Source organism: Vidua macroura, chromosome 1, assembly GCF_024509145.1.
Source record: "Vidua macroura isolate BioBank_ID:100142 chromosome 1, ASM2450914v1, whole genome shotgun sequence".
Lineage (NCBI taxonomy): Eukaryota > Metazoa > Chordata > Aves > Passeriformes > Viduidae > Vidua > Vidua macroura.
Genome location: NC_071571.1, coordinates 107,638,827 through 107,659,084, shown reverse-complemented (window position 1 = coordinate 107,659,084; position 20,258 = coordinate 107,638,827). Strand labels below are relative to the sequence as shown.

General features: G+C 38.4%; 1 protein-coding gene across 1 annotated transcript in view; it reads right to left on the bottom strand.

Annotated features, from left to right (window-relative positions):
- LAMA3 (laminin subunit alpha 3) overlaps positions 1–20,258 on the bottom strand; it is a 107,022-nt gene that overhangs the window by 66,669 nt on the left and 20,095 nt on the right. The window contains 14 exon segments of the mRNA XM_053985477.1: positions 373–478; positions 913–965; positions 2,128–2,227; positions 3,144–3,190; positions 3,584–3,718; positions 6,202–6,336; positions 7,175–7,312; positions 7,444–7,481; positions 8,557–8,623; positions 10,063–10,194; positions 11,172–11,262; positions 15,055–15,173; positions 18,161–18,276; positions 19,813–19,910. Coding sequence (XP_053841452.1) covers positions 373–478; positions 913–965; positions 2,128–2,227; positions 3,144–3,190; positions 3,584–3,718; positions 6,202–6,336; positions 7,175–7,312; positions 7,444–7,481; positions 8,557–8,623; positions 10,063–10,194; positions 11,172–11,262; positions 15,055–15,173; positions 18,161–18,276; positions 19,813–19,910 — 1,375 coding nt within the window.

Below are 20,258 nucleotides of genomic sequence, written 5' to 3'. Positions count from 1 at the left end.
TAAAGGACACCTCTAGTAATGAGGTATAATATGCTGTACTAAGGAACAAGTATGAGAAGGCTAAAAATTTCAAGCTGGATTGAAAGGCTGAGTGCTCCTAAACAAGATTTATGCCATAGTCTAAAAGCACCCTGTTTTCTAAGACATGCACAAAGTGACTGGGAAGCACAGCAGTAATATCTGCCTTGTTCCTTCTCCTGCTGAAAGGCACAAGAGGAGTCACAAGCAAGGTTACAGCACCAGCACCAGTGCAAAATGTTGTGCACATGAGTAATTCAAACATCCCCATTCTAAAAGTACTGCCTAGGGAATTCTAAAGACTTCTGTGCTAAGTACAAATGTTCCACTAGAGATGGCCTTTATTCATTTTACCTTGGCAGCCAAAATAATTCTTTTTTTCAAGAGCATAATAACCAGCTTCACAAGTGTCACAGGAATCTCCACAAACATTAGATTTGCAGTAGCAATGCCCATTTTCCTGTGAAAAAAAAAAAAAATCATCAAAAATGTTTCAGTACCTTTCCAGAACTTTAATCTCTCAATACTTTGAATTCCCTCTAATTCTAAAGAGGAAGAAATTTCTAATCTCAAAAAACAAAACAAAACAAAAAAAAAACCCACCAACCAAACACAAAACAAAACAAAAAAAAACCCGAACACATGAAAAACCACTACCTGGACATTATCTCTGTCATTTATCATCTTCAGAAATAGACTACAAAATACATAAACTCAAGAAGAAAAAAAAATTTTAAAACTTTGTACATCCTTAGGATGTGTAAAATCGATCCTTTGATGTATAAAACTAGCTATTTTATGTTCAAAAGCAATAAACAGTGCTAAGATTTCTACCTTAGAAAATCTATATCAATAATCAATTTTATTAATATCTTTCTTTTAATTTCTCTTTACCTGTTGACATTCTGCAACTCCACTTAGTGTTCCACTCACATCACACTGACATGCTGCACAGATGAAAAAAAGAAGACACCTGCATTTCATCTTTTCATGACACTTTACAGGGAAAAACCTCACCACCCTGAATCTACAATTTTGAGTCAATGTGCCACAAGGTGGATTTTATTCTGGAAAGTTCAGAACAGCAGACAAGATACTGGTATGAAATGAGAAGAAAAAGAGAAGGAGAAAGAATGAGGACTTCTAAGTATATGTGATTTACTGTTGTGTTTTAAAGTGATTTAACTCGTATTTGACAAAAAAACAATATTGAGTTTGAATTTACAATTGTTTTTTTTCTTAGAAACATTCAGACAATTGATACAAAACAATGTCTTCCAGTCCGACTGGCACCTTCTATTCTGCAGTGCAACTCTGGGACTCTCCATATGAAATCAAATCAAATCAACTCTCCATATGAAATAGAAATGGAGAAAACAGTGCAGGGAGGAACTATGCTAAGCCAGAAGTTTGGACAAACCCAGTATTGACTCTGTGACTGAAAGCAGAGAATAACATGGAAAGTGCAGTACTTAATATTTGAGGAGTTGTTTAGTATTTAGAGATCTAAAGGAAAAAATGTAATGATACTATTATCAAGTCTAAAGCTAGCCATCCTAAGTGGCTGTTGTGGTGGAATCTGTTCCAAAGGAAACAGTTGGAGAGAATCTTTAAAGATTTTTTTTGTCTTTACCTTTTTTAATCTTCATTAATTATTATTATCTGCCTGAAAAACACACACTCCCTTTTGGAAAACATTGACAATCATAGGTTATTATACAGATATAAACCATAACAGATCTGTCACACCCTGAGGCCACAAGAAGGTTTTGCACTCTAAGCTAGGAAATAACATAAAGTGAAAAAGCACTTTTTTTTCTCAAAACAATGAGCCAAATTCTGATTTCAGGGTTACAGGTAAAAATCCTGTCTTGCACCAGTGCACTGGATCTGCCATAGGGCCATCATTGGAACTTCAGAGCACACCCTGGTCCAGCACTCAGCAAACACCCATGAAATTATGGCCTGGTTTCTGAAAGTAACTGCTGGTATCATGGGTAATTTGCTGTTAACAAGAATTGTGAAAGTCACGAAGAGCACCACAGGCAGTGTCAGAGAATAAAGACGACCACATTTCATAAGGCAAATAAATATGCCATGAAGCCATACCTGTACATCCCTCAGGGTTTTCTTTGGCCAGGTTCCAGTACAAGGGTTTGCATTTACTGCAGGTAGGACCTTCGACGTGCTGGAGACATTGACAATATCCCTAACAAGAGAAAGGAGCTAATATGGGTCCACCTGCTTCATAAATCACTTACTGATCTTTACTACTAAGAAAAACCTAATATTGTTAAGAGCTCATGCACTTTACTGACTTTTATAGATACATGGATCTCAGGCTGATTCAGACATCTTAGATTTTTCTTTCTCATACTATCAGCACAGGATTGTTCCACTCTGCATATTTTGTATGTATCTAATTTATTCTAAGGGTCCCAGAGGATGTACTTTCCAATTCTTTTATAGCCTTATTAGAACTGCTCTAAAGTATTAACTGGTTTCCACAAGGAGTAAACCCCATATTTCCTTAAAAATACTAATTCATTTTCATATTTAATCTTTTCTTTATTGGTGGAAGACACACAGAGCTCTATACAGAAGCCCATCCAGGTACTCCTACCACCCAACAGACTCACCGTCTAGATGGTCTTTGCCACACATTTAACAATGCCTGTAATTTCTGGTAATAAGCAATTACTAATAACCATCATCATGTCAATAGCAATAATAGTGGAACGGCAACAAAGATGCAATGATTTTTCAAGAATAATTGGATCCTGAAAGGCCTGTTGCAAGCTGGACCCAGAAGGTCTTTGAGACATACACAGGCTTATATGTTCATGTATATGTTAGTATTAAGAGTATACCAAAAAGACATAAACAAATTGCATATTCTATATATAAAAGATAAACCCCCCTCCCATCCTTGACAAGGTTTTGCACTGGTATGATCAAAGAACAAAACATGAAGTTTATTTCTACTCCTGCTCTTCAAACAAACTCCTGCAATTCTTTTAGAGCCTAAGAGCAGGCTTCAGGGCTTGAGCAATGAGCTGGATGTGCTCAGCAAAGACACACGAATGATTAACATGCACTGTTAGCTGCAGTGGCAGAATACTTACAGAGTGAGAACCAATGCTACCTGCAGGGTCACACTCGCTGTTGACACCTTCATAAAACAAACACATTGAAAGATCTTTTGAAAACAGAGGCTGTGGAATGTAGTAGAGCAGAAGAAGCACAATGTAGCCAGTGTGAGCTTGAAAGGGCTTTTTAATATGGTTACCTTGGAAAGACTCAAATACTTTAAACTCCAAGACAGCAGCAGCCTTTAATAATGATTTTAAAATGTGTATTTAGCCTGATTTATAGTATTTGAGTTTGTATGCAAAGCAGTCACTTGGAAACTAATCTATGGAACTGACAGGTATTTTCTTAAAGTTCTTGTGCCATCAAAATGGAAATCTTTTAAATGGAAATATATTTGAGAAGATTTATTTTCTTCCATGTTGTAGAAATAGGAAGGAAAACCCCAGTAAAAGTAGGGAAGGCTTTTACTCACGGAAGCAGTTGGGATAGCTGTAATATCCTGGAGCACACTGGTCACATCTCAGCCCAGCATAGTTACCACGGCACAGACACTGCCCTCCAGGACCACAGGTATTCCCCAGTGAGCCAACACCATCACAACTGCACGCTGCACAGAGAAAAAAAAATAACAGATACATGTCTAAATCTAGAATTTGCCAAAAAACATACCTTTGCATGTAAATCAATCGTTTATATTCAGAAAACCAGACAACCCACAATTTTACCAGCAAAAATAAATATCCCAAAACAGACAGTTATTCTGCAATTGCAACCTCAACCACTGATAATCTTGGTTCTTGCAGTTCTGTAACTCACAGCTGAGAGGTTCAGTTGGATGCCTTGCAAAACACATGTCAGGGACATAAATCCATCTTACATTTGGGAAGAATGTCACATGAGAGAAATATTTTTTAAAATCTTTAAAAAATATATTCAAAGCATGTTGTCAACTGTAATAGTGAACTTCTTATGGAGTTACCACTATTTTGGGCTAACAGTTAAAGACAAGACCTGCTATTTTCTTGAGATGTTGCTGGAATATTCCACAGGGTCACAATTCACAGGTACAGGAATGGGACCCTACCTGGGCATCCCAGCTGTCCCAGGTGCAAGATGAAGTGCTGCAGTTAACCACATGTATGTTATGACAGCCACAAACAGCTGACTGACAGAAATATAAAGCAAACATTGTCTTCCTGTTACATGTTCACGTTTCTGGTTTCCCCCTTTGGTTCCTCTTTCTGCTGCAGGCAAAGACATCTGACTTTGCTGTGTTTACTTTAAAGATGCTTGGAAAGACACAGGGCTTGCTAGGAAGTTAGTTTAAAGGAATACAAACACTGAAGCTTCCAAGAACAATACCTACACTAGAGTCCCCCATAATTTGATTATCATGTATCATTCTCTCCTAATTTCAAGTATTAGTGTTTTGTTTAAAGGCTTTGTTTTGATATCACGTTATTTGAATAAAGCTTCTGTTGAGTTCAACAAGTCATGATCAGAGAGATTAGTTCTAGTCACAGCAGCCCAAAAAACATAGATCTGTCTCTCTTTTGAAGATGACAATTCCTTACAGGAATAGCAGGCTGGGCTGCTCACTTTCCCCCACAGCTTGCAGCATGCTGTGTTAATTTATGTTTAAACCCAAGGCAGCTCATTTTAACTGAACAAACTGTGAACTGCAGCAGTTCTGAGTAATCACACTGACTGTGTTTTCAACTATTTTTATCTGTCTTTTACAATTTGTTTTTGCATGCGCTTTTAAGCTTTTATGTCTCTTTTCAGCTTTTGGTGTTCAAAGATCAAACATATTCAATATGGGTTTGATTTGCTTTAAGATCGCTACTTGATTTTGCTCTAGGAAAATAAAAAAGGTTATTTTAAAACCACTGAACAGTGTGTACCAATGCAGAATTCTGATTTTATGTTTTTCATTAAAAATGTTCATCTACTCCAGACCATAAAACCCACAATCATGTGGTGTTTCTTTAGTCCACCCATTGTGTTTGGTAGCACAACACAGACCATCTTTGCAAGATGCCACAGTTTAACTCCAGCTGACAAATAGATACAGACAGCCACTCACACCCCAACTATGGGATGGGGAGAAGAATTGGGGAAAAAAGGGAAAACATAGCACTACACATAGTTCTAGGAATAAAATTAACTCTACCCTAGCTGAAACCAGGGCATGAGGGTAAAAAGAATTCTGCTCTCTCTGTATAGGAGATAAACAACTGTAAAAGCCCAAAGGAAGAAGACTGACGTAGCAAACAGCCAAAAATAACATGAGAGAAGAAAGCAAATCATAATTTTATACATAAATCTCGTTAATCAGCACAGGAAAGCACATACCAGAACTCTGCAATATTCTTTCTCAAAGGAAAAATCACTAAGGATTAAGGGCCCCCTCTCTCATTCGCTTTAAAGGCAGACAAAACCTGGGGCCAAGTAGGACTTGATGGGAGTCCTCATACACACACAAGTCCATTATGATACTCAAAAGTTATACTCCATTAATTTCCTTGTCTTGTAAAAAAGCAGGCTAGTCCTTGGTGGGAAACTCCAAAGAGATCTTTCATGTTTCATTCCTACATGGACACAGGTTGGGTTAGCTCCTGTCAGATAATCTTAAAATGAGTGAGAAACCACCATGAAGGGCAAAATGAGAGCTTCAGATTTTCAGATTTGCAGAAGACACTTTTTACATGGTACCAAACTGTGGTACTGAACAAGGTACCAAAGACTCTCTGCAAAAGCAGGCCAGTGCTTCACAGTTCTGCTATACTGATTCCTCAGCAGCCAAGTGTGCCCTGTTGCTGTGGGCCTCCATGTAAGAACAGCTCTCAAATGCTTTGGTTATTAGTAAGACAGTTGTGCTGACTGAGGGTACATCAAACAGTTTGACCACAAAGGAAAAAAAAGGCCTGAAATTGGAGAATAAAAATATATGAGGATTTCACTGTAGAGTACAAGAGGGAGTTGCCCATTTGCTGCTGTGAACGTTGCTCTGGCTGCTGTCCTGGAAAGCATTGCTGTCAGTCTTTTCAGGGCCCTGTTTGATGCTGTATGTGCAATCAGCAGCCTTACCTTGACAGGCAGGGAATGAGTGGTGGCCAGGCTGGCAGCTGTCACACTGAAGTCCAGTGACCCCTGAGCGACAAAGGCACCTCCCAAGAAAATCGCAGACTTCGGGCTGGGTACCCATCAAGTTACATTCACACACTGCCAATGAGAAAAGATATTTCAGAGGCAGCCTCTGTACTGGCTCTCTTCTTTTATCTTTCTTGAAATAAAAATACATTTGAAAAAAAGAGGAGTAAAAGCAACTCCCTGCTCCCTGATGCTCAACAGGATGACAATTTTCCCATCAGATTTATATGGATTCATAACTGCTTTTATTGATTGCTCACATCTGTAACAATTCAGGAACAAAGAAAACATTAATGAAAGAGCAAGAAAGCTGGCTCAAAGTTCAGTTATCAGTGACAAAGCACTACATTTGGCCTGGTCCCACTGAGAGTCTGATTTATCAATCCCAAGTGGTTTGTCAACTATTGAGAGTAGTTCCATCACTTACGGGATTGAAGCAAAACAATTCATGGTTTAGATTTACAATCTCAGGTGGGAGTGTTCAATAAATAGCCTAAAAAGACTGTACAGAAACAGCTATTAAAGTTCAAAACCAGTCAGTTTTCTAGTATTTATTAGATAGGGTAGCTTGGTGCATCAAAGTGAGGTTGCAAACCCATATTAAACACAACTTTAAAAAAAAATCTCAAGGATAAGTAACAGAAATATTTCCAAATTTATTCTAAGTTTAATCAACGTTACTAAATCCAAACACAAACTAGAGTCTGGCAGCTGCACCAAACAGCAGAAAGCAACCAAGGAAACGGGAATTTTTAGATCAAAATCTCCCCACATCACATTTTTCTTCTTTGACTTTTGTGAGTTTTGGGAGAGCCTGTTATGAATATATCTCCATGGCAAAATAACTTCATCCTTCAGTATAAAACTTGGTGTTTTGGATATGCTTGCCAAAAGAGAATGTTTGGCTTACCCTGGCAGAAGGGGTACTGAAAATAGCCAGCTGCACAGGTATCACAGGAAAAACCCGCAAATCCAGTTCGACATCTGCACTGCCCAGTACTTCCATCGCAGTCACTGCCCAGCACTCCTGCACCGTGGCACTGGCATGCTGAAGAGCACATTTGTAAAGAAAACATTTGCAGTATTATGATCTTAAAGTTCTAACTTCCTTTGGAAGCCAAAGGTTGGCATTTATCCTGAAGCACAGGCTCCAAGTGTCAAAGAAACTACGGCACTTACACAGACACTGGGGGCCAAAATACCCTGGTTTGCAGCCTCTTTCTAGTTAAAACAGGAAAGGAAAAGGGAAAAAAGTGAGTTCAGATAATCCCCAAATTCCTTGTAATTTTGCAGAGAAAACTAGATCAGTACTTAGTAAATATTACTCTTGAATAAAAATACCCTATTTGTATGAGTCTTACATGCAAAATCTCACTCAAAAAACCACAATCTGTAATTGTGCTTAGTCTGACAGCAAAAATTTACAACTTCTACTAAAACTTCCACTTAGAGGCAGCTGCCTTTCTTATGCCTTCAAATTCAGGTGCTGCTCGTTGAAATGGTAAAGAGCTCAGGATCTGTTTTCTCCTGTTATATTTATTCACTTTCCTTTGGATTTTTTTCTTCTTCCTTTTAAAAATTTGTGAGAAAAGGGGATATGCAACAGAGAATGCCCAGAGGCCTACCAGGGAAATTATTTTGGATGCTGTAGCAGGGTGAAGTGAATTACATGTATGCAAGTGATTAAGTGCTAGCTGTGATGATGTCTCCGTTGTGCAGAATGATAACATAGGCTAAAAAATATAAGCCTGCCAAGGGAATCATTGTATGGATTTCAGGCACCTTTGCAGTGGGCTAAACAAGAAACATGAAGCTGTCTTAGAAATCAAAGTCCTTCACTGCCAAGGGCAACATACAATTTGCCAGGTGAGAGAGGACAGTCCAAAGGCAGAGACCAGTTAGCCTCAAGGAAGAGATTTACACCACGAAGCAGTGGTTGTCATGTCAGAAAGTTGTACATGTCAAAAAGTCTTGATGGATGTGTTCTTAAGTGCACCAAACAAGATGGTCAGCTCCTTCTGCAGATATTTGCCAGAGGCTTGCCAAAGTTATTTTGATCCATAACTCTTTCTGGAGCTAGCCCACCTAACTGTCTGGTATAAATGTGACAGTATGATGAACTTTTGGCAAGAACAAAAGTTCTCTTGAAAGATAAATACCATCAGAGGCAAAATTGCTACCTAAAAATCAACTTAATGATTCTAGTATTCTACAAAAGAGCAGGCACCACCGAAACAGTAAAAAATAGCAAGTTGAGGAAAAACAGTGAAATGGGGAAAAACCACCAAGAACTTGCCTATTATGTCACCAGCCACAGCATCACTTGGAATTGAAGAAGTAGAAGGATATACAGGAATATCTTTAAAACAAAAGAACCAAGAAGGAGCATTTGAAACAAACACATTAATTTCATTAAAAATCATGACAAACAATGAATTCATCTACCATCAATACCAAGAGCATGATATTCATATGACTCTAGTAACCAACTTCAGATTAGTAACCAACTTCAGCTTTTCTTCAGAAAGAGGTAAGAGACATTGCACTTTTGATTCCCAATTCAGATACAAGGTTCCCATCTCAAAAAAGCAGTATGAAAGGCCAGACACCATTTGGAAATGCCACCAGGTTGCTTTCCTGCTCCTTATCCTTTTATACAGAAAGTTTTCTTATACTAGACAGCATTGTGAGAATTATCTAAGGATCTATGTATTTATTTCACATTTCCTGCTTCCAGCTGAAGGTCCATCTCCTTCTGTGTGGCATTACCACCTGCTACACAAACTGCCATAATTTATGACATGTACATCTTAAGAGCTTTAATTTGAGAGTCCTCCAGATTGTCTTTCCCATTCTTAAATTTTCTTGCATTGACATGGGATCCAACGTCAGTGAGCTACACACATCATTGGGACTCAGATCAATGTGTACATGAGCTGAACTAATTTTAAAATGTCAGATTTCAATCAAGAAGATATATGAGATGTGATAATCTAGAATGCAGTGTACAGACAGCATTCTATCACAGCCATTGTATTCAAACAACATTCAGTTTTCACAGGGCTTTTTTTTTTTTTTTCTTTGTTTTGTATTTTTTTCCTCTTCTTGTGTTTCTGTTGTGGTACCTCTCTTCTAGTCAGACCTCAGATCTCGTCCCAGATCAACACTTGTTTTTTGCCAGCTGTCAGAAACACATGTCTTTTTTCCTGAAGGCACAAAACATCCCATTGATGTATTTCTGCAATCTTTTCATGGAGTTGGAAGCTTTTATGCATCAATCCTAATGCTACATTTTCTGCTCAGTTATTTTATATGTAAATTCTTATGGAGAAAGCACTGTTTATCAGAGATGCTAGTTCGAAATCCTAGGAGGTGTCAAGGAGAACACACACCCTTTTTCTCCCCTCTCTGTCATTACAGTTATGTTCTATTTCTCTATGCAGGTGGTCTTTATCCCTAAAAATCCTGACACATGTTTAAACAATTTTTTCAGGACTTTAGGACTGGAGTTCACAACTCAGTGAGTTCACAACTCATTCATCAGGCTATAAACCTGATGTCTCAAATGATTTCAGAATTGTGAAAATGCAGTGCAATCACTGTTTTTCAAGTCACTATCATTTGTTAAATAAACCCAACTCTCTTCAGTATTGTAAGAACTGATTTATCAGAACATATAAACATGTGAAGCTGAAATACCAGATGTTTTTTTAACCAAGTCAAGAGCAATGAAAACCATTAATTCTTCAATGCACATTTAAAATACAGAAAAAGAGGCGATTTTACTTGTATACTTACAGACACAAAATGGATAACCATAGAATCCATCAGCACAGCGTTCACAGTGGTCTCCCTGGAAATTCTGCTTACAGAAGCAGCGGCCAGACCCTTCCTCGCAGCCGTCTGCATGCTCCAAGTTACAACTGCAGGCTAAGTAAAAGTACCAGCAATTAGGCACTCTTTGGAAAATAATCCATTTGCCTTTTACAGCAGTGCACAATGGCATTGTAACAACAAACCTGCAGATGTGAATGACTCATTATTTAAAGAGTTAACATTTCCCAAGTACTTACATGTCACCAATACCTCCCTTAAAAGCAAAACACATGTGCATTTAGGAGTTTTTAATTCCAAAAGATGCATGTTGTTCCTCCACAGCAATTTTTCTGTGGCAACCACTCATCTCTCTCCATAGCCTAGGCTAAGCACCACACTATTCACTTTCATTTACACACTACATGCAACACTATGACCACAGCCCTGCTGACTTCCCACTCCTTTTAATCCCCAAGCACAACATAACTGTAGTTTCCTCCTACCCCCTCTCACATGGCTCCTTCAGCCTCTTTGTAATCCAACACTTTCCTCTTACCTATACTCCGTTCTTTTTGAAATGTTCTATTAGTAATTACCCAATTGTATCACTTATTAGTCGATGGGCTGAGCACTGCATGAGATCACAGCAGTGACCCCAGTGATCTTTTGAGCTATAAAATAAAATTTTCAAGTGACCAAGGGTCAAAGCATAGCTCACATGTACATCAGAGAGCTAAGAGAAACAAGGTCACGAGAACAGGAGATGAGAATGGCTTCCCAGGGCTCCCGAGATCCTCCTCACTGTGGGGTGTGTAGCAACATCCCAGGTTTCCACGATCCTATCTCCTCTGAACCCTTTTATGGCCTATTTTCTATCTTTCTGCTGTTCTGAATATGCTCATATGACACATGAGTTGAGAAGAATATAATTTAAAAGGTTTAAGGCAACACAGAAATTCATTTGTAGCTCTTCTCCAACATCTTTTGCCCACTCTTTCATTTTTCCTCCCCAAAAGACACATCCTATGCCTTGATTATAGCCCAAACCCCTCAAGCCACCAGGAGAAGATACTCCATAGAGAAAGACTCACGTATGCAACCATCAGGAGCTCTCACTGGAACACCGTAAGGACGATAGTAACCTTTTGCACACTTCTCACAGTTAATCCCAGCCGTGTTATGCTGTGCAAAATAAAACAAAACGATAATACAAGATAAAGAGAGGAACTTGGAAGAATTAAGAAACAATAACATCCTTTACACTGTTTCTATATACAACTAAGAGGGGGAAAAATATTGAATATGACTGTAATAAAGAATCAATCATCATGCAGTGTTCTTTAACCACCTGTTCTCGACAGGGTTCTGAATCATGGTATTCTCACATAAAGCAGCTGAATTTTTTCTTTAAAGCACTATAAACCCCTCCTCCCATTAAAAAAAACCCTTTGGAAAAACATCTCTTTATACCATAAAGTATCTCTTTTTAGGTTACTTTCTTACATATATATTGTAAGAATATCTTTCTTATATATATATTGTTCAAGAAACTGCAACATTAATTTTTTCTTATCCTACATATTAATTTTCTGAATATCTTGTGTCTAAGCTCAGCAATACCAGAAGAAACCAAAAACTGAACAGTCCAGCCAGCACAAAATAGATTTTCCACTAGAAAAGTATATGTCTCTATAAATATGTGGTTTAGGCACACCAGAAAAAAAAAAATCCTAATTTGAATGAGAGCAGTGATGGCAAGTACAAGTTGAGTAAATCATGGTCATAAGGCACCCTGATGAGCTCAGAGACACAAGTGCCAGGGAACCAGAGCAGGAAGCTCTGCCCTGGAGCAACCAAAACATTTCCTCCAGCTCCCACTCCCTGTTTAGTTCCTCCTTAGGGGGTGCTGCAATTCAGGGCTGAGCAGGGACACAGCATTTCCTGGATGGACTGGTGAGCAGTTCATGAGCACTCAGGACTCTGCAAGTTCTTCAGCACTGCTCACTCCTGTGCCACATCAGTGACCTTAGTCCAGACAGAGCTCTGGGAAGATGCCAGAAGGACAATGCAGCAGGGTGCAAGTAATCCAGAAGTTATTTTGAATGTATGAAAGAAAGACAAGCAAGCAAGACAAACAGCAGAATTACAGTTCTGGGCTTCTGAAAAGGAGATTTGTCCTTGCTCAAAGAGCTGCTTGAGAAGATCCCGTGTGAAAGTGTCCTGGGTGGGAAAGGGGACCAAGAGAGTTGATTCTCATGGACTAGAACTAGAACAGTTTTTTCCAACATGCAAGCATGGCAGAAGGCCAGCACAGATAAGAGTTCCTGATTGATCTCAAACTCAAAAAGAAAGTGCATGGAAGGTGAAAGCAGGGGCAGGCTACTTGGTGGCAATACAAAGACATTACCCAAATATGCAAAAGTGGAGTTAAGAAGGGCAAAGCTTAGCAGAGTTAAAACTAGCAAGGAAGGTGATGTGCAAAAATAAAGATTCCAAGCATAGAGGAGCAGCAAAAGATAAGCTAATGGGGGTAGGGGCGCATTCCTCAGTGGGGAAGGAGAGGCAGTGAACAAATTTAGAACAGTCAAAGGACAGGAAGGTGATGGGACATATCCAGCATAGTTTACCCAGGGCAAAATACTCCCAAATCAACCTCATGGACCTCTGTGATACGACAATAAGAGCTGTGGGCAGATCCACACACATGGTGAGGGACTGAAGCACATGACATCCCAGAAGATGGTTGGGCTTCTTCAGCATTAAGAAGAGAAGGGTGAATTTATTGCTACCTACAACTACAGGATCAGAGAATACAGAGGGGATGGACCCAGACTCCTATCAGAGGTGCAAAGGAAAAGGATGAGAGGCAACAGACACAGACTGGAACATGGAAAATTTCAATTAGATGTTAGGGACAAAATATGTCATGCAGGCAGTCAAACACTGGAACAGGTTGCTATGAGTAGCTGTGGCATTCCAATCTTTGGAGGTGTTCAAAGCTTGGAGGAACGAGTTCCTGAGCAATCTGACCTAATTAGACCTACTCTGAGCAGGATTGTGTGATTTCCAGAGCTCCTTTGTCACCTTACTCTAAATAAACTGATTCTATCTTTGTATGCAACACTTCATTTTTACCACTTCTTCATTCGGGCATCCATTCCTAAAACTTTTCTTTCCCCTGACACAAACAGAAAAAGTAAACTATAATTCATGCCCTTTGTCAATAAAAACAAAACAAAACAAACAAACAAACAAACAAACAAACAAACCCAAACACAAAAAAAAAAAAAAAGAGAGAGAGAGAAAGCTATAATTGGATTTATGGTAAACGCATCATTTAATCCAACCTAACTTCCACAAAATTAATTAAAACAACTGGTATCAGTCTCATAACTAGGATTTGTAGATTTAGACTAATTTTGCTATTTTCTATCTTTGAAGCAGTATTAAAAGAAATGTTCTTTCATGAACAAAGAGCTGATAGAAAGGACCAACATGGTAAATCTTACTGGACTGCATGAACAAAGTTCTGCACAGAAATGTCAATGGGAAGACAAAGAACATTTCTTCTACTCATGTTAGTAATAACACTACTCTCTTCTGACTGGATATTTGGATATCAGATATTTTGGACAATATCTGATTATATTGTGGGAAGAATATAGAAAATATAATCTATACTGGATATTTGCCTTTTTTTTTTCTTAAATACAGATATATTTTAAAATGCACACCATGGTAATACATAAATCATGATGCATAGATTTCACAGGAACATAGAAATGATGATAATTTTCCTGCAATGCAAAATTCTGGTCAGCTGCTTGTCATACATCAGATGACTTGACAACAAAAGGAAGACAGATGATGATTTATTTAACCACGAGATCACTGAACCAGTGAATGACTCAGATTGTAAGGGACCTCAGGAAGTCAAGTAGTTCAGACCAAGACTAGATCTTTATCAGAGTCTTATTTGATCTTTCCTCATAGTCATTGCCAGAGTAGAACAAAATCAGAACGAAAGAAGTTTTTGCTCTTTCCAAGAATATGCTATACATTTATGACAGACACAGTGTAAAGTCTCTGATTCCAAATTTGCAACTTTTGATTCAATCCAATGGAGCCTCTAGGACAGTTAGGGAGCTCATCCCCTTAGTTTTCAGGGAAAACTGAGGGAATTACTTTGGGTGGTGTGGAGGAAGAAGGTGTCTAATGGCTGTTTTCCTCTACCTAAGGCATCTTTCCTCTACACAAAAGACAGAACCAACTCTTCTCAGGTAAGCACAGCTGAAGCCCAAAAGCCAGCTATCACAAGCTGCAACTGGGGAAATTCCTACTGAACAGGAGTATGATTAAGTGTTGTTAGAGATTGCCCAGAGTGCATGTAAAGTGCATCGTCAGAAATGTGCAGAATTCAACTGGATGTTTCTCAGTGCAAGTGGCTATAATTTTGCATCCAGCCTTGGTTTGAGTGGACCACTAGCCCAAAAGAATTCCAGAGGGCTCTTCTATGATTCTGTGCTTTCCCAATATCTATAACTTTCTGTCTTGGTATAGTCTAGATCCTCCTTTATTTCTGCTGATGAGAGAAAGTCCTCTGTGTTTTGCCGCAGCAAGGAACCAGCTGGCCTGAGCTGACATTTTATTTGGTTAATTTTACTTCCTTCTGTTAAGCAGGGAAATGGCAGAGTTTGTAACAACAGGAAAGGGAATTTTTATAGCTGATCAAATAGTTTACTTTCATTGTGTGGTTTTATTTTGATCACACAGGACTGAGCATAAATACAATTTTTATTTGTGTTATACACATTACCAAGCAATGTTGAACAAGGTAAATTATTTTCATGCATCTTTTTCCACACTTTGAGTACAAGTAGTAGCACCATCAGACAAATGGGCCTATCTGAACTTGTCAGACCCAAAACTACTGGTGTGAACATATTTTTAAACTGATCAAAATGACCTTTTTACCTGGCAGTTAATGCAGACTCCTCCACCTTCATAATGCCCATAGATGTTTAAGCTTGCTCGATGCTGATCAACTTCAGCATCATAGAAGCAATCTGTGGCATGTCCATGGCAATTGCAGGCTGAAAAAGTAATGTTCCAAGTCAGCTTTTTTTATAATGCTGGAATTTAGCAATCTCCAGCATTTACCTCCAGCAGAGGTATAAAAGCAGATTAGATTTTTTTTATGTGTACATACACTCAGGCATGCTGGAGTATACTCAAATGCACATACTTACCTATAAACAACTGGATTTTCATACCAGAAACATGGTACAGTAATGTGGACATGAAGAAAACACGCAGCTAGTCTTACCAGAGAAGACAACAGTTGTACCACCTCAAAACTATATAATTATGCATAAATGCAGAACTAGGAAGCTCCAGAAGAATAGCCACAGTAATTTTTTTTAAATTATCAAAAACATATTCAGATGTTTATTTTGCCATGTCTCAAAAATACATCTGGACTGATGCTATGTGCACTAAACCTTTATTTAAAATTAATTATTATAGATAAGATACATTTAAATAAAAAGACCTACACCAAAGAACTTTCATATTCAGCTGTAGCTACAGATAAAGCAGCAAACTTGGCTATAATATAATTCTGAGAAGAAACCAACCATAACAACAAACAAACAGAATAAACCAAAGGGCCATAAATTCATTCAATGTCCTCTTTTTTTTTTTTTTTTTTTTTTTTTTTTTTTTTTTTTTTTCTGATTTGATCTTCCTTCTTTGCTGGAGAGTCAAATGGGAATATTTTTGAAAGAACACAGGTAGCAAAAACATGCTTCCCCAAGCATCTGGGTGCTAGATAATCTTTTAATTACAAGAAACTACTTTCCCAGGAAATTCCTAAAGTTATTCCTAAGTTTATTCCTAAAGTATGACTTGATGAAGCTATTACTTCATGTTTAAGGAAACCCTCCCTTCATCTGGACCAGGGGGCACAATACTCTGGAAGACAGTGGGTTATAGAAGCTAAGGGCTCTGTCCCTTCTTCAGGATGAGGGAAGCATATGGGAGGTAATCCTTCCAAACTCCATTCCAAGTTCCTGGCACTACTGGGAGCACAACTCGGGGCCAACTGATTTTCCATGTCTTGTTACATAATCATACAGACAAGAGAAGAGAAACTGGATCATTCTCTGCATTCTCTCTATGTCTTTTTATCTGAAGAGTTGTGGATAAGGAAGCCTTTTCCTAGAAATTACCAACCACACAGCTGAGGGGGTGCCCTGCCATCAGGCTCCCTTATGGTCTGCTGACAAGAACTGGACAGAGTTCAAGACTCAGTTCCCTGGCCAGGATGTAATAGCCTACAGTGACCTTTGGGTTTTCTTACTCATAAAATTCTTCAAGAAAATAAAACATCTCACAAATGAGATGTTGGCTCAAGATATTAAGTCAGAAAAGGAAAAAAAGAGAATATTATATATATATGTATAATTACAATGCAAATAAAACCTCTCTTGCCTCTAGGGCCAAACCAGCTGTGAGCTACAGCTCAGCTATGTCTTCTAACAGCAATGGGAAATTATTTGCTCTGGTTACAGTAGCAGCACTTTCACTTATAAGGGAATAGAAATCCCTTCTACCTCATCAAGCACCTTTTCACACCACTTTGGGCCATCTGCTGATCCATATGTACTGGGAAGCTCACAGCAAAATGTTGGGCTGATCCCTACAAGCTGCCACCAACCTCCTTCAATCAGTTTCTCTCAAGGAACCTCAGGCTTCTGGAAAGTTGAATAAGGTTGTTTTAATTCCTTCACTACTGGCTGCCAGATGAAGAAGCCTGCACCTGGCAAATGCTCTCAACAAATCACCTCAAACCGCTAGGAGCAATCCATACTAAAAAGGGTATTTTTTCAGAAGTAGTTAGAAATGAAGTAGTTTTGGCTCAGAATCTTGTAGGTGATCTTCTATACACTCATTCTTCAAAAACCATGACATTATTTATGCTCTTTGTCTGTCTCTTTTCTGGCAAAAAATGGTTTTCTTTTAAAGAGGGAGACTTGAATGAGACTTCAAATATTGTTCAAAAACTGTGTCCCGACATGCCTACCTCCTATCAAACATTTTAATCACATACAACCTCCTTCCCCCCTCCCAAGTCTTAGTACTGCAGTTTTAATTAAACAATTCTTTATTCCTCAGAGTAATTATATAGGTACATCTCTTTGGCTTTCAAAGAAGGTTCTCCTGTTAAAGAGCTTGTTCTGGCTATGCTACTCTCAGGAAAGGCAGACAAGAAAAATAAATTGGGCCAGACACAAAGGAAATGGTTGTGCACAGAGATTGCAATGCTCTGTACCACCCCACCTGGTTTCTACCCAGGGGGATGCAAAACACCCACGTGTGACAGTACAAACCCATCACCAAAAGAGTGTCCGTGTTATCGCTTTCTTTAAGAATAAAACACAAGGAAAATGGGAGAAAGGCAAATGAATGGGCTTCTCCAGCTTGACTACCCTGTCTGTAGGGCTAACGCCCTCCAAATGCCCAAATACAACGATGGGAAGAGGTACGAGTGTGGAATCGCCAGGATTCCCCACCACAAACACCTTTGTGCCACTGGCACACGGTCAGTGAGGGGCAGCTCTCAGCCTGAGAAGGGAGAGCAGCTCAAGCACCTGTGAGCTGTGGTAGCCTCGAGCAACCTGTCTGCCATCAGAACACCAAGAGGCCAGGTGATGGAAAGGAACATTTTGGAGATGTACAAGATGCCAATGGTCTCTGTTCCGCTTGGAAACCCAGAGTCTGTCAGCAGACAGTTATGACTGGGGGGAAAAGTTGACTCAATGTTCTACAAAAAGTCTTCTACTTTTCTCATGTCATATTCTCACACAAATTATTACTTTCACTGTTTAATAAGAAAGAAGAACATTAATAATATTTACTGCATTTTTGATTATTTATTCCTGTATGGAAAGCATTTTCTCTGTACAGAAAAAAAAGGTGTTAAAGCATGCTGGTGATGTTCCATGAACATGTGTGCTACAGCTAATTCCTACCCTCTTGTCTGTATCTCTTTTAACCCACCATCTTTTTGGCTACTCACGTTCACATATGTTTGTGCTCCCGGCTGTTGCAGGTTGCCACTGTTTCTGATTATATCCAGGGCAGCAGTGATCACAGGTTTCCCCACAAGTGTTATGCTGACATTCACACTGAAAACTACAGAAATAAAAGCCTCTTAATGAAGCTGGGCTTATAATTTATCTCTAAAGTTTTTAAATTTAAAAATATTGGTTTTATCTTCATTTTATTGCAGTCCAAGACTTACATATGGTATGGAAAGGATGGGATATAAACCACACATGTAGAGAAGTCAGTCAGTAAGACTAGAACATTTTGGAACATTCCTAAAATTCTTCAAGATTGATTACTTTAATCATGTGATTATGAGTTTATTAGAACACAGTACTTATAGAAAATGTTTATAATTGGATTCCATAGACTAGATTATGAAACTATTGTAGATTATTAAATCAAGTTGATGTACAATAGTTTAGAATGTATCTTGTTTTAACTTTATTCCAAGACTCAAGCTTGTTGGCCTACAGTAATCAAAATATTTATCACCGTTAAATGCATGCCTTCATAATTTTTTTCATTATGCTTTGTTTATAATAATATTATCAGTGTTTTTAATAAACCAAGATCATAACTTGATCTTGTTATTTTTAAGATAGTGCACACTATTCACCAACAAAATGTAAGAAGGTTTTTGATTTATTTAGCTGAATAGCCTACTTAACGGGCAGGGTCTAATCTTGAGCTAGGTCTTACCATCCTGCATAGTAACTGAATCCCAGGAGGAACAAAGGCCTTGGGACTCAGGAAGCCTTTTACAACATTCTTCTCTTATGTATGTAGTCTAATAACACAAGGGCAATAAAACTTTCCAGTATAATCATCTATTTGCATAGATTTCTCACCTTCTTTACTTATTTTTCTGTAGAACAGACACTTGGAATGAAGGCACCCATCTCCCCTGCTTACTCTTCATTAAAACATAACTGAAAATATTGGATTGTCCTGATAAAAGTTTATTTTAATGCCGTCATGGATAAGAGCAACAGCTGGTTTAAAGCAGGTTTCTAAAATATGTTTGAGACAGGCTGATCATTCATAGTTACTTCCCTGTAGCAGGCAAGCCAAGAAGCCTGATCTAACTCCCTGTGAAATCAACGTGGAGGTCACAAACTTGACAGGGAAAGGGAATACTCCATTCAGTTTGTTTTTATGTTTTTACAGTAATGATCTAAAGCGATTTGATCTTGCGTGAGCTCAGTTATAGTGCTCAATATCTCCATGAAGTTGACTGATTTTGTTCCTGAGTTGGACTTCTAATTCCTGATGTAAGAAGGTGATATCAACTCAGGTCTGATGATATCATCCTCAGAAGGTGATGTTCAACTCAAAGAACTATGGGTTTCTAAGAAATTATTCAATCTGCCAAATTTGTATTTCAACTAAAATGAAAAACCTTACTAAAGATTTTCTATTATTATATATCACATACAATCACTCTTGACATGGTTTCTTGCCAACCTATGTCCCAATGTTTTCTTGCAGGTTCTATTTTTTTTTTTAATATAAAGAAAAAAATATCCCTGTAAAACTACATAATTCTATAATAAGAAAAGGTCACTTGAAAGCACTCATGTATTGTTTTTCTCAGATAAATGTCAGGCTCCATTTACTTACTGGTATGGGTTTTCAGCACTCTTTGGACTACATACTTCAGCATGGCCATGGCAAACACATCGACCACCAATACTGATGTCCTTTATACTGTAGTAATACTGTGGAACAAGCACAAGAAGTATGTACAGATCGTTCCTTGCTTGTATTGTGTCAGAAATATCAGCATCAGGTTTGCTAGATTTGGAAGGTCTCTACAATAAAAATTTGCAGTCTCCTTTAGGAATTTACTAAAACACTTGAGATTTCATTCATCTATCCTACAACCCATGGCCAGGATAACATCAGAAGTTCCTCACACTAAAGCTGTGCTGCTTGCCAAGTAAACTGCCTACTGCATTTATCTCTGCCTGTGAGCAAAGTCTTAAAATTTACTTAAGGCAGCAAGGGTGCTTGATGGGAGTGCTGTCAAATAACTGGAATAGCTTTATGTTTTTCAGTGCAGACAT